Below are 16,399 nucleotides of genomic sequence, written 5' to 3' on the forward strand. Positions count from 1 at the left end.
AGAATCGCGTGCATTATTAATAATCGAGATACTCGAGATTTCATTTTATATGAACCAGTGTTTGGACAGAGCCTTAATACGAATAAATAATACTTACTGTTTTAGAAATTCAAATCCGTGCACACACACTAAAATATTACCATAAGCGTCTACTTTTAGTAAGTTGCCATATAACGTGTCGAACCACAGACCTCTGGAATAGAAAATGTAAAATTAGTAAATAATAATTTGCCGGTTTAGAATTTGTATTCAAACATTATGATTTTAATAATTAATAATATTCATACACCAATTTGCAATGTCAAGTTGTAAATGAATAATTAGTAAGTAGTAAATATAAGGAAATGAAAGATTTAACAAGTTATTAATTACTTACCTTACTGGAAAAGAAGGGTCATATTCAAATTCCAATATTTCACTTGGATATCCCTTATATACTAATCTTTCTTTGGTTAAATTAAAACCTAAAGTCTCATACTGTGGCGATTTATATTCTGTAATAAAAAAAAAACACTTATTTTAAAAGAGATGACAAAATATTGTATAGCAAGGATATAACGTAAAAATAAAATGTTATACATATAATTATATAATTAAAAATATCACATACCAGCCAATGTGTAGTCCATATCAAATCCGTAGAACTTAACATTTTCTAGATGCAACGATCTATTTACAAATATTCTGTAACAAAAATAAAAGTGCTATTTATATTACCGTTAGTTTTTCGACCGTTGAGTAATTTGGTGAACAAATTAATCAAATTCAATTTGTTTGTTCTTTAAATTGGGCGAGATTAAGTGGCTTGTTTCGTATAAGTAAATAGGAAAATACATAAGTATACACATGTATTTATTTATACACTTTCGTAATTACTTTCAATAAACAATTTTTTTGCAACTGGGAATGACTAATAAACGAACATCTGATGGAAAATGGTAAACATTACTCATAGACATGAAGAGCACCAAGGACGTCACAAAATATACTGTGGTACGTCAAATCCTCTATACCTCTACGTCATTTTTCAGGATTAAGATTTCTTCTTACCCTGTAATTTCATTATCATATGGCCACTTTTCAAACCAAAACACAACCATACAAAAATTTTTGTTAGCCATTTGGTAGAAATACGCATAGGACAGAGATACCCATGAAGACGATTAAAATACAAAGAGATTGGGGGGAGAAGGGATTGTATAGGGATGAGTAACCCCATTGCTAGCAATATACACTGTCAGGTCGACCTCCTCGTAGTTCCCCCTGGAAACCATCGTGATTGGTTTATTGTTAAATTCGTCACGGTGGGCTAACTGACCTGCCTTTTCATTCTCACCTATCATCCCTCACTGGTACCCTACCAGCGTATACCGATGGCGCAGGCGAGGTTACCATTCTATTAACATCCATTAAAAAAAATACAAAGAGAAAAACCATAAATTTATGAAATAAATATAGATAAACTTGAAAACATTTCTTATACATGGCGACATACGACATAACAGTATCTATCGATTATTTTCACAAAAGGTCTACTACAGAGGCCTCTTTGCTTTTGAGGATATTTTAAGCTGTTGACCGCAAACTGTAAATGAGGAAATGCCCCGGTGGAGATTGATGAGATAAGGAGTAATATATTAGCAGCTTGCGATCCCTCTATTGTAAGAAGTCACGTAAAACTGAGAGCGTTACGTAGTAATTGATTATAAAGATTACAAAAATTTTACTTGATTGTATTAATATCTTTAATGAATTAAGTTAATTTCGACTTCACACATACATTCATAAAAGAAAAAGCGGCCACGGCTAGTATTACATATCTCCACTTGTATAATCACAATAAGAAATCATAAATTTCATACAACATCCATTTGTGACCTAATTTAGTTTTTTTTAATGGGTGAAAATGGAATGTTAAACCCGTCTGCGCTATCGCTATATACACTGACGTGACACCAGTGAAAGACGACAGAGGTGAAAATGAAAGCAGATCAGTTAGCCCATTTGATGAATGAATTTATGAATTTAACAAGAATTAATTATGATGGTTTCAAGGGAGAACCGCGTGAAGATGTAATGGGTTTGTTAAATCCTATTACTAACATTCCCTTCCCTCTCCCCAAATTTAGGTTAGATTTATAGTGAAACTTAAAAATTATAAACATAAATTCCAAGATAGTGTCAGGTTTATAGTTATGGTATGTCAAACGAAGCGTAATTATTTCTAGTACCTAGAACTTAAAGTACCTAGAAGTTTATAAGTCAAAACTTTCAGATTATACAGAAAAAAAATTATAGGGAAGGAAACTGTTCCTATTTTATGATAATGGATGATTATAAGTAACGAAAAAATGTCTAATTAAAAAACTCAGGGAATATATTTGATTCGGGAAAATATTCCGTTGCGTTGAAAAGTCGCTTTTGAAAAAGTTTGCTTTACTACGAAGAAGTCCATATTTTTTTAAGTTATAGCATTTTAATGAAGATTCCTTCGCTCTTCCTGTAAAATTTCATTAAGATAGAACTTATGTTGCAGTCTTTACTCAAATGGAACCAAAAATCGTGACGCAAATAATCGAAACAAATAAATATAGTACCTTTCTATTTATGGAAAGTCATAACAGTCGTTGCCAACTGACAACTGTGTTACATACGTCATAAATGTTGTAATTAATGATGCATTTCTAAATTAAACACAAAATTGTTTTTAAGAATTCTTGACTAACGTGTATTGGATTAAGAACACAATTTAAAATGTGAGATCTAAATATCAATTATATCGAATTTTATAGTAAATTTCATAAAAAGATATTTCGATTTTTAGATACCTACTATCGTTTAACATATCTAATAATATTTTATTTCCCTTATATACAGTACAATATACTCAGATTATAGGTAGTCAGAATATACTGTACTGTATTTAAAAACACAATAGGTACCAAATTAACATGTTAGAATTCACAGATTTTTACATTGTCAATATCATATAAACAATATTTAAATCGATATATAACAAAGCATCATCATAAATAAAAAAAAAAACACATGATTAACGAAAATTAGTAATGATACAATGCAAAAAAGATGCTTTTCATAAAATAAGAAAAATTTTAAATTGTGTCTTTAAAATTTAAATAATACATATTTATTTTCACTATCCATTTTTCAATATTATAATTACTTGATTTCAATTAATTTTTTATTTCAACTTTATAAAAAAGAAGTCCTACCAGTTTTGAGTTCCAGAGAAAAGAGGAACGCTTAGAAGGCCTTACATTATAGGATAAAAGTAATTACGATAAACCAAGTATTTGCTTGTAGGCCTAAGAACAAATGGTATGACATTTAGATATAAATTTCACAAGAATGAAATAATATCAGCCCTGTTTCAAGTCAAATTCCTGTAACAAACAATGCAGGCGCCTGCACAAAATATTTGACAAAACTAAGTACACCGGCGGAACTGCTGAGCAAACTATTAGTTATACAGCAAAGTTGATTAGGAGAGGAAATTTATTAGATAAGTATCTCTTTAGTGTCAAACTACAAACTATATTAATAAGAACTCAACATTAATAAGAACTAGTAAAGTAGTTAATGACTTTCTAAATCCACTACACATTATGTTTTACACTCTTGTGTAAGACACTCTTGAGACTCTTGTCTCAAGTCACATGTATCTTTAAAAGACATTTTTTTGTTGCAATTTGTTAAGTGTACGTAATGTAGTGTTTTATTGATCAAAATTTTAAATAAAGGTACTAAATAACTATAAGTCGGAATTTTATTAAACGACTTTAAGGCAAAACTTTTGTATAATGACTTAATTAGCTGTAAATTTTCCAAATACATGTGAGGAATAAATAATAAATATTTACCCTTGCATTCTGTCAATACACATCCTATTCTAACCAAACCTTGTATCAATCCGTAGGCTATCTTTGAGACGCCATCGTTTCCAGAACGTACAATATACAGTGAGTATCTTGGCATATAAAGTAAAATTAGACGACATTGAAAATCAAAGCGTCAGGTGATAGTCCAGATTTAAACATTAGCGCCGATCTTGGTGGGTGTTATGTCCAGATTAATAAATAATCAAATAACATAGCGCGTCGCGCGAACGCAACACACTTTCAGCTCCCACATCCGATATCCAACTAGATTACATTCCAAGAACTACTGTACAAATATTTTAGCATGTACGTACCATGTCAGTAACAAAGATACTATTATTTAGTAATGATTCATTAGCAATTCCTGGCATTTTGTTTAGCAATTGAAACAAAATATTTCTTTTTATTACTTTTGTATTATCAACTAAATGTCGATGAAAGAGAAATAAGTTCTGTTCTCGGTTGTTTTCACCATCTGCACGGTTAGTTTCTATATACAGAGTGAAATAAAATGTCATTACCTTCCATTTATGGCAGTGTTATACAAATGAAACCGAACATTTTTTTAAAGAAACATTAATAGAAAATGCAATGGTAAATTGAACGTCGTGTTAGTATGGAATGATCAAAATGTTTGTCGTTTTACGACCCATATTTCATTAGGAAACATTTTTAGATTTACTGGTAGAATACTCCCTTAAACGAATGCTAACAGTTTCGACTTCACCCTGTATAGTTTATAGAGTGATAGACTAATATTATATTGTTGAGAAATGCATCTAATGCGTAAGCATAATCTATCCGGAACGTTTACGTTTTCGTTAAGCCTGAGCAGCATTATTTACATTCTTAAATGGAGAATTCTAACCGATTCTAATAACAACAAAAACAACTATGTGTGATGCGTAATAAATACAAACAAAAATTTAAACTTTAGTTGTTTATCAAATAAGTACATTATTAGGTAATATTTATTGTGTTTTCACGGATTTGAAAATTTCACAATACATTGAACACTAAAGAAGTATAATCAAACTGCAAATATATAATTGTATACAAACGTTGTATTAATTATCACTCGCATCACGACTTGGTCAATTCCATACATACTGACTCCGATATTCAAATATTGTATTGTATCGCTAAACTAATATATTCAAGGATGTAGCCATAACTTACTCGTTCGGCGCAGCCGAGTGTCGGTCTCCTGTTCCATATGCGGATCCGATAACGTTGAATGTCTCCGCAGTTCCATTCGCCATGTTGGCCAGAAGTTTCATTTCAAATGTCCTCACTTACACTGTTAATTTGTTAATCGACTTCCGCCAGACTAAGTTCACTTCACAACTAGACGTCAGTTAAACAACCCACGCATAAGAATTTTAATGAGGCTTAAGCAATTCTCGGTATAGATATGTCTTTATTTCACCACTAAGTAAACAAATATACATGTTAAATATAGATTCCGTGTTGATCTAAACGATACTGTTTGATTGCACCACAGCCGTGGTAGTGAAACGCAGGAAGTGTTTGAGTGGGTATCCTTGACAGTAACAAGGTCAATAAGACCGGTTTGCTAACACACAGATTCTGCTATAGTGATGATATCTCGTATTAACTATGCATGTTGCCTAGCAGGAATCTAGGTGATACAAATATAATTACATACTTTCTAAATAGAACTAGGATTGTCTTGTCATCAGTTTGTACACCTATGTCACGTGAAAACCACGATGTTATTTTCAATACTGTGTAAATAAAACTAGTTATGTAAATTATCTTCGACTAACAGAAGCTGGATATCATACATACATGGTTACATAATGCGTGTTACATATACTAAGATATAACTACAACGTCATTAAAGAATATAAGTAGTAAGTTTTGCAATATAAATAAATTAGTTGTATCAGTCAATTCTACAGAATAACTCAAAAATTATAGAAGTTACATCTACTGTAAACTAATATTATAAAGAGGGTTTCTTTTTTTGTTTAGAATGGATAAGCTCGATAAATACTTAACCGATTTTTAGAATACGCTTATAGAAAACTACATTATAACGGTTACATGGGTGTTTTATTAAAAAAAAAAAAAAAACTTATTATCTACTTGTCTTTCTTTGCAGGCAGGCCATTAGTTATTATATATGGAAATAAAATCAATTTGTGCACAATTTCATATTACACAGCTATTGCGCTCAAGCTGTAGTTATTTTATATGCATTCGTTGTTAAATATCAAAATGATTTCAGAGTAGCGTGATTTTTATAAAGGAGCTTGTATTACTTAAGTCATGTCATTTTGTAAAATACTGTCAGATTTACGATTATTGTGCTTACAATTTGACTTTTTCAGCAGTGTGATGCCCGTCTATTTTAGGGTTTACTTATAAGATCCCTAACAGTCAAGGTATTCTTACTTAAAAGATATATTAATTGATAAACAAACGATGACGTGATTGTTTTATAAGACATTAGTAATAATAAAGCAAAGGTGAATATAATTATCATGTTCTGTTATCAGTCAAATTTTCAGTAATCTATGACACAGGCCCTAAAATACTGATAGGTACGTACCAGAGTCAATTATTTATATGTATCTACGTTAGTTCTATAGAAATAGAATATTTGGCGTATAAATATTGCTGAATTTACAATATGCTTGTTTCCTTTCAACTGACTTTAAAAATAAGAGGTTCTCAATTTGTTATTATATTTTTTTACATTAGTTACCTCTTTAACTGCGTCAGTTATAAAACGAGTTGAAAAATTTTTTGTTATCTGAAAGGATATCAAATATATTCAGTGGTATAGTGTAATCAAAATAACCTCCTTTTAGATTTCGCCTCAACATTGCGTCATTGTTGTAAGTTATTTTTTAAATTCCATCATTCTAGTGTTATTAGCAACTCAGTTTCTTGAAATTTTATAATAGATACTACATTTGAATCTCTATAGCGGCTTATAACTTTATGCATCTGTAAACAACTATAGTAATATTATAAGTGTAAAAGTTTGTGAAGAGTTGCAAATAGGCAAAGCCGCATGTTACAGTTAGTGGAATTCTAAATTCAATTTTTTAAACTATTTCCCAGCTTGTATCCCTCCCTATTTGCTTTCTACTAGCAATATCTGCAACTTCACTCATGTTTGTACAAACAAATTTATTTACTTAGGAATGTTCTTAGATCTACATAGGTACGTATTTTTATAAACATGTCCAAGTTCTTTTTAAAACGAATTATTTTTCAATCAAATGATATTTTGATGTTTTATTCTCTTTACAAGGTATTCTATTTTGACGAAGTAGGTAGGTATTACGCATAATAAAATTCTACCAACAGGTAAATAATATATAGTAATGCAACGTAGTAATGCAAACAACTGCGCCATTTTGGTGACACACTACCTAGGTATAATGTAAATATAAACATTGTCTATATTGATACGTTTCATGCTCTATAGATAGGTATATATATATATATATATATATATATATATATATATATATATATATATATATATATATATATATATATATTACAATAAATTTGAGTAGGTACAGTTTCTACTTAGTGGTGTGACTCCAGTGAGGTTCGGTGAGGATCGAAATGATGCACAGCGCATGGGGGAGAGGCTGCCAGGAAATCGGTCAATCGATTTAATTCACTACATCTATTCTATAAAGTAAGTACCCAACTTATCTAATAAATAAAAATATCACACCTATTTACAACATTTCAGTTAGCTAAATATTATTAGTGATAGTAAACATTTCTTTATAGTTGTTAAATATAAGATAATAAGTTTCATTTTCAATAATCTATAGGTACCTATACTTATTGAAGAAACTTTTTCAGCAGGCGAATAACTAATAAGATTATACCTAATCTAAACGCAGAATAATGATGATTGAATACAACAATAAATACAGACAAAGAAAATAATATGATCTAAGTTCCACAAAAGTACCTACATAATAAAATTGCAATGTTATAAATTGTGTATAAAAAGTATATACCTAGGACTTATAACTATGTTAAAAGTGTGTGCTCCAATAAATAATTAACACTAAAGCATTTAAGAGTATCCACTGATCAACATTATGGTATAGCAAATATGCAAAAATACCTACATAACTTCATACTCAGTCTAACAAACATTATACCAGATTATAATAGACAAAATATTTTACGAATCGCAAATTATCAAAAGGCACCAGTTAACATTAGGTATATCACGATTTTATTACTGTCAAAGAGACCCAATAATCGCAAATCATTATACCTATCTTTGTTAAGACAAAACTTTACACAATTAAACACCGTATGTTTGAACAGCGTTCGATGTTTCACGTCCTAAAGGTGGATATTATGAGTAAAAACTAATATGATGACGACACTATGCGAATACACACTGTAGACCGTCACAATTGATATCGAGATCGCAGTGATAAGCAGATTATAATCAAGCGAGTTATCTAGAGCGGCGTGTGTATCGGCCACGGCGCGACGGCGGGGGCGATCACGTATACTGACGTTTTGTCGGTGTAGCAATGGGCTTTAGGCAACAGTACAGTACCACTTCCCCCGCGGCCGCCTGCTCTACCAAACAGCTGATTCATTGGACGAGTACAGTAATTGGGCGGCTCTCATTCATTCTCAGTTTCGCGCTTGCACGATATGGGTTTAATACATCATCAAAGAGACATTGACATCTTAATGTATAAAAATCCCGTGTCATGACATTCGTTCACGCTAATCTCCAAAATTGCTCAACCGATTTTAATGGAATTTTGTAAACATATATTACTCGAAAATCAGGATAGTTTTTGTATAATTTTGATGGTAAGTGGTGATAGGGGGACAAAACAACTTCTGTAATTAATTGACTCCTCTTCCCCCGAATTGAATACAATTTCTCTAGAATACACATGACTGCAACCTAAGCTCTATAAATTCCCATGCTTTTGTAACATCTCTCTATAAAAATAATATTCTTGTCTCAATCTTTTACATTACATTTATCTTGAAGTTTGGAACTTACTACCTCAATAACATTCGATTGCTCCCTACTAAATACATATATGTTTAAAATATATAAAGTTTGTCTAAAATACGATGCGTTTGCAAGTTCTAAACTCGCACCATAAATAAACATGAAACCACATCACCATTAGGAAGACAACCATAAAACAGGACGTAATATCAAAACAAATCAGCTCAAATGACTCTGGGCTGGACGCACTGGACTGGGCATACAATGCGTAAAGAATGAAATTGGAGCAAATCGTAACTAGTTGATATATAGAAAAAGGACGAAATAAGGAATTATTCAAATAACAAAAAATTCTGAATCCAATATAGAAAAGAACGGAAAAGGTTAGAGGAAGCCTTCACTAACAAGTAAACAGATGATAAGTATAATATACAAGTTGTCAACTTGTATAAATAAAAATAATATTCTGAATTAGGCCAACAAATAAATAAATTATATGTCTGAGAATGTATACATTTTCAACCGACTTAAAAAAGAAGGAGGTTCTTAATTCGTTTATATTTTATATGTTTGTTACTTCATAATTTCGTCAGTTATAAACCGATTTCAAATTGTTTTTATATCTAAAAAGATATACAGATTGGTCCCATAGAAATCAAATACTGGTTATTCCATAATTAAAGTTTTTTTTTTTTTTGTGAAACAGTTATTTAATTATTATTAACCCCCTTATTCATAAAAAATTAAAACTTTCTACAAACTTATTTTAACAATTACAGTGCCACTTTCTTTACAAAATGACAAAATAGCACAAAGGGAACAAAACGGTTCAATAAGTAAAACAGGTTTATGAGACGTTTGACGCTTTTATAAATAAAAAGGTAACTAAACACACATATATGAAATAATGTACAAGTAGTAGCATTTAAATCTCGACTTGCGGTTATAGTGTTTTTCGTCCAAAGCCTTAAGTGGCTACAATGTTATTATATTTACATTTCACGCAAAAAAAGTCCGCATCAGTCTCTCATTAACGTCTTACTTTAATAAACTATCACCATTCCATTTTTATATAGATACTAGCTGTTTTACGCGACATCGCCCTGTAGTAGTATATAAAATGTCCTATGTTCTAAGTTAGGATAGACCTATCCTTGTACCAAATTCCATTGAGATCCGTTTTTGCCTGAAACTGTAACAAACATCTATCTATACAAATTTCAGCATTTACAATAGTAGTAAGATTTTAAAATAAAAAAGCTGAGGTCGTGATTGTCAGAACTCATGAAGTGTGAACTAAATGAACACTCATGCGAGATAACCGTGAACTGTCTTCCTTTAGAGTCTATATTATTTAGATAAGTAAAGTAAACACAGAGCATTGTAAGTGAAAAATTCCTATTTATTTAAGTTTCATTTCGTCCTAGAAACAGATATGGGTGAAGACTGTAATTTTTTTTTTATTGTTTAATAAGTGAAATAATAGTGACTAAAACTTTTCAATAGCATACAAATATAATACTTAACTGAAGAAATGAGGACAGTGATTGGTTTATAGGCGAAGGTTACTACATTTTATCTATACTAATGTCATAAAGAGGAAAGATTTGATTGTTTGTTTGTAACGGGCTACATTATCAACGAGTAACAAAGGTCATATATTAATTTAGAAACTTCTAACTATTAGTGCAAAAGCCGGGGCAGATTGCTAGTTAGTTATGACGTAGATACTATAAAAATAGTTTCAGAAGTGCCTATAAATTATATAGATAAATAATAAATATGTCCAGGGATATACCTAAAGCCTAAATAGGTTCGAGTCTAAACTAAATCTAGTGTTGTTACTTTCGACTTATCAGTTAAAGTATTATAAACTACATTCATAAAAACGTCAAACCTCTCATAAACCTTGTGCACGACGCACCTTTTTAGTTTCGTTTTTAATTTTATTAAAAAGAAGTTTTTGTTTGTGATTTGAAGTTAATGTTAGATCAGTTTTCTTTTCATTCGCTTTTTCGCTTCTCTGGTTTGCTTTGTATATTTTTTTATAATTATATTATCTTTCTAAAGACACTGTGTTTCCATACCAGCATACAGTCTTTGCGCCCACAAACCTATTTTAGCTATTGAACTGTTTTGACCCTTTCTTTTGTGCTAAAATCTCAGTTTAAATTAAAATGACAAATCAATAATAAAAATATCAAAGATTTTAGATTTTATGAATAAGTAGGTAGATCTTTAAGATCCTATAAAAATGCGGGTGATTTTAAACTGTAAAGAAAAAAATTAAGTAATCGAGCTTTTTTAACGCGGGCACTACCACTTTACATTATCTATATCCTGTACTAGTGACTCGATCCGACTTCGCACGGGTAGATAGGCAAATTTTTTTTGTGTGTGTTCATAATTTTTAAAATTGGACTATACTACTCGCTAGCTTTCTGTAGTTGAATTTGAATCTTGCTTAAGTATTTTTTTAGTTTATTTATAACGAATAAAAATAAAAATCTTGTTTATAACAATAATTCAGACGTCATAAGAAAATGAGCGTACAGCATAATAATAATAATGTGTAATTTATGTTTGATAACTAATTTGTATGGAAATCTTTCAGCCGAATACTGGAACCATTCTGATCACGGAAAACTTTTAAAAATTTATTGCGAATATGTTGACGTAATCACTTTAGGAATTTAAAATCTTTTACGTTACTCACATGTCCTTGGTAACAGCTAAGGTATATATTGATAAGTGTAGTATAAAAATATGACGCAATGACCTACAAGTACTATAAATAAATAAATTGCCATGTGATTGCGGCATAAAGTGAACCACCCCTTTCTGTCCCGTGGGTGTCATAAGAGGCGACTAAGGGAACTTATAGCCGAGGGATAGGCAGCAGCGTCCCTCTCTAAACATCACCAAATCCTAACTGCGGTTGCAAACCCGCGTGTCATGCGTGCATAATAATAACTATAAATAAATAAACAATAAACACATCTGAACATATTACACAGAGTCATCTAGTCTCAAACAATGAGTACCAAAAAACTACTACTTAAATACTATTTTGATATAAATAAATATTTATTAGCCAAAAAGACACCCAGATCAATACAAACATATATAATCATGAACATAAATGTTCGTATTGTGTCGAACCTGCGACCATCGGTATGTAAGACAATGTGAATGAGTGTTAACCACCAAGGTTGTCAATAAACTAGAACCGTATTCTTTATATTATGCCAGTGCACTAGAATAGTATTATATTGTCTATGCTACGTATAATAATAACTGACCAAGTAACAAACAGTATTGATTGAGGATAATAATTCTAGTAGATAGAATTCCGATTAAAAATTAATCAGCTTTTTTATTCTACTATAAATGTCAATTTGCAGAGATGTTTAAATGTTTGAATTTGATTCAAATTTTATACACAGGCAGATCATATTATTCTGGATGTTTACCGCATGAAATAGGATAAAAAGTACCCCATCTAAAGGCAAAAACTTGGATTGCCTGAAAAGCAATGCGTAACAAATGCATCAGGTCACACGGTCATAAATAAAACAAAAAACAATTATTGCACTGGACAATCAGCACTCCACGTCTTACCTTTGATATCCACTGAGAGGTAGATACCTAGGTATGTCTAATTTCTAAATAAAATAAAACCAATATGTACTTATACTATCGTGTGTGACGCACTCTAATACCAAGAGTTTTCAGGTCACCTCGTTGTACACGAACAAAATATCTTTTCAATTGCTTATAAATACAAAAATAAACTTTCAATATTATAAAATCACATTAGTGTTAACCATAGAATGTAATCAACATTCATGGCAGGTAAATAACATACCTGTGTCCAAGATCTCTCTTATCAAACCACGTACTATGCATAGTAGTGAGCGACTCAGCAAAACTATCTAATTCAACTTCGCTTCTATCGCTCCTTGCTAATGGTTTATCTATACCAGCTATTGATTTGTCAGGTATTTCTACGGCTTCATTACCAGCAAGAAATGTTACTACAGGTCGTTTTTTCTTTGATGACGAGTTCGCGCGTGCGCGTATATCTTGAGGATTAACCGATGGTGACAATGGATATGCGCTTTCAAATCCGTCAGGCATTATTGATAACACTTAACCGCTCAGTACAAATACAAAACCTCGACTAAATATGTAATACAATTGTTTATTACACTGAGCTAGCAAAACAAGCATTGATTACGTGATGACCCTAGTGACGATAACTTTTGACTGGCCAATGACCACGTCGTTGTATGATGTAAACATTTCATGTCATATAAACATTTCTATTATTACTCTTCATACTGGTCTATCTTTGCATTTAAGCAGGTTTATACCACAACATTTGGTATAAATCTTCAGCAGGTATAGTAATTACCTAAACCTAATCATTACCTAATTGGGTTTACTTAATAATAGGTAGCAGCCGAAATTCAAACATAATTATAAATTTAAAAGTGCTCTTAGAACAAAAATCACTGAAATGAATTTCAATACTATAAAAAAAAAAGAAATTATAATTCAAAAGCAAAATATTGAGTGGGTAGTGGCAGATTTATGTGCAATTTATTCAATAACTAATGTTTTTATTCACTTATCGCTCACTTTACTATGTTAATAAACTGGTAGGTATAAAATATCTATTATCTAGGACACAAAGTAAATAATCAGTTACGAAACTAAAAGCTTTTTTATCATGTCGAAAAAGGTAGGTAGGTAATAGTTAGTAGTTAAGTAGGTAGGTCCGAAAGTTTAAGTAATGTATTAATGTAAATTAATATTATCTATAAGAAGGAAAGATGATTAATTTTTTGTTTGTTACAATTTAACTCAAAAACTACTCAACCAATTTTACTGAAAGCTACATCTGCTCGGTGTAACTTAGGCTATTTTATATTTTTTGAAAAGAACCCATGCAAAGCCGGGGCCAGTTGTTAGTGTTAGATAAACCTTAATACATACTTATGTCAGATTTTTTAAAGTTTCTTAAAAAATGGTATTGATTTTAAAAATAAATCTAGGATAATATAAAAGCAGTAGTACTTGTTATACTACAATTATTGTTATTACATTCTTATTATTTAATTATTGATACTCTAATAAAAAATATAATTTGTAAGTTTATTTTCATTCTTATACTAGCTTTCGCCCGCGGCTTCGCCCGCGTAGATCTTGGTTATCGCAATATGCAATTTTTGGAAATAGTTATATTTTAATTTCGCCATAAATTCAAAACAAAACGTCCAATTTTAATCATTCAAAGACCAAATATTATCTACATAAACTGTACTTAGTGATGAAATAATTTATTTTGATAAGGATTAATAGCATGAGTAAAATAAATATGTTTAAATGTAGTCCAAAAAAATTCAAGATTTTTAAATAAAAACATGATTGTTGTGCCTCACTCGACATAGTTAGGTATAGTGTGTCGCGGATATTTATAAAATCTACAATTAATTAGAACATTTTATGGTTCTATCTTTTATAGTTTAGACAGTGTACGCAAAATAAGTAACTTTTCTGGTTGATTTTTTACACCTTGTGTCCGAAAAACCCAAATATTTTACAGAACCCTATTTTTTTCCAAAATAAAATGTTGCCTATGTTACTCGTGGATAATGTGACTTTCGAATGGTGAAAGAATTTTTAAAAACTGTCCAGTAGTTTTTGAGCCTATTCATTACAACCAAACAAAGTTTTCCTCTTTATAATATTAGTGTAGATTATTACAGAAAGTGTATTCTTAAGAAATATATGACTCCCATGGGTACAACAACACTATATATAAGAATTTATATGTTTAATTTCTAACTCTCATACATACTTATAATTTGTAGCTAATACTGAAAGAAACGTAACAAGTACTGCCTATAGACATAAGCAGTATCATGGACATAACACAGTATACTGTTTCGCCTATGATACCCCTCATGCTTTACTATTTCTGAAGAGTAAGGTGTTATGCCTCTGTATCCTATAAATTCAATGGCATATCACACCCAAACTAAAACAGTCATGCAAACATAGCTGCTTCATGGCTAAAAAAGAAAGACAGAAGTACTTAAGCAAATGACTTTTGAACTAAGTTTCCCTCTGGTAGTACTTTTTTCACAATATATAAAAATAAAATAACACAATGATAACATCCATTTCACATTTATTCAAAGGGATTTAATTTGATCCTGATTTAACTGTATCAAAATTGAGCCTGTATTGTTTCACAAATATTGGGCTTACCTGTGCTCCACACGTCGATAATACTTTTTAGATAAATTCGAGTTGTCCTTAGTTGATAAACAATCCTTCATCTCCATTATTTTGTTGATTTTGTGTATCTTGTCCTTGGTAAAAGTGAAATTCACACTAAAATGCCTTATGTTTATCTTCTTTCTAACAGCAATGCCAGACAGCCTAATCATACACTAACAGAATGCTTCACAGTGGTTGTACCTTAAAGAAACAGAAAAACAATTTTATATCACTATTCACACAATTTACATAAAACTGTTAGTAAGAATTTAAATCTAGTAAATACACAAGGCTTTTTATCTTATCTAATAAATTTACACATCTTAAAAGAGCCAACCATTAACTTTAGACATGAAAATTACAAATATAGGTAATTTTAGGGGGGACCAAGTAGGCCATACCCATTCTAGAATTGTAGGGTGGACACACCAGGATCTGAGCAGAGCTTTCAGCTATGCACAAAGACAAATGAGCAACAAGACATATGCATCGTTTTAAGGAGCCAGACTCCCCCAAAAATAATCTTAAATATACTAGTGAGCACAGAATACACAGTAACATCCATTGTACTCCTCTTGTGTAGCCATTTCTAAAGACTTTTCTAAAGTATTTTCCTACAACGTACTTATGTATAGTTATATATAATGCACTATAAATAAATAGAGAACTGAAGTTTTACACAAACAAATTTTGGACAGTGGATACCCTCATTTTGCTTTGTATATCTTAGTTTTAATCACTGGATAGTCACAGAGCAGGTTCAGAATATAATGTTTCTGAATTGTTAGTACTTAGTAATAATAGTCGTAGTAGGTACAATATACATATATATATAAGAGAAAATAGCGCATATGTTACATAATTTTCCAATATATGATTTTTTCGTGTTAAATACCTGTCTAGTTAAAATAAAATTTTAACAACGTCTACGTTGCAAAAAAATCTATAAATTAACAATATTCGACTTTAAATAACATACCAAGAATCCGTTATTAACAACAAATATATCCAACAAATTGTAATAATATTCACTCTTTCAGATCTTTCACATTCATGAGTATTAAGCTACAGGACAAACAAATTTTATTAATTTCAAGTTAAAAATATCAATCAACACATGAATGAAATTATTTATACCTAGACAAATCGAACAATTCAGCAATATCTGAGTACGGCTTGATTGTCATTTGACGTTACAGTGACAGTTGTG

At 30.7% G+C, this 16,399-nt stretch overlaps 1 protein-coding gene across 10 annotated transcripts in view; it reads right to left on the reverse strand.

Moving 5' to 3' along the window:
• Positions 1-16,352, reverse strand: part of LOC113509662 (cytosolic purine 5'-nucleotidase) — a 29,033-nt gene extending 12,681 nt beyond the window's left edge. Inside the window, exons 1-6 of one of the 10 annotated variants that reach the window (XM_031910749.2) lie at positions 16,327-16,352; positions 16,169-16,254; positions 15,178-15,390; positions 611-684; positions 377-494; positions 98-193 (exon numbers count right to left, since the gene is read on the reverse strand). In XM_031910749.2, the coding sequence (XP_031766609.2) occupies positions 98-193; positions 377-494; positions 611-684; positions 15,178-15,359 (470 nt within the window). In that variant the 5' untranslated portion in view covers positions 15,360-15,390; positions 16,169-16,254; positions 16,327-16,352. Of the gene's footprint in view, positions 1-97; positions 194-376; positions 495-610; positions 685-5,078; positions 5,443-8,187; positions 8,450-12,766; positions 13,101-15,177; positions 15,391-16,168; positions 16,255-16,326 lie in introns of those variants that run through there. The other 9 variants (XM_026893048.3, XM_026893051.3, XM_031910751.2 and 6 more) reach the window with 9 other exon arrangements.
• Positions 16,353-16,399: the final 47 nt, after the last annotated feature.

This window comes from Galleria mellonella, unplaced genomic scaffold, assembly GCF_026898425.1.
Source record: "Galleria mellonella isolate WM207_F2 unplaced genomic scaffold, CSIRO_AGI_GalMel_v1 utg57, whole genome shotgun sequence".
NCBI lineage: Eukaryota > Metazoa > Arthropoda > Insecta > Lepidoptera > Pyralidae > Galleria > Galleria mellonella.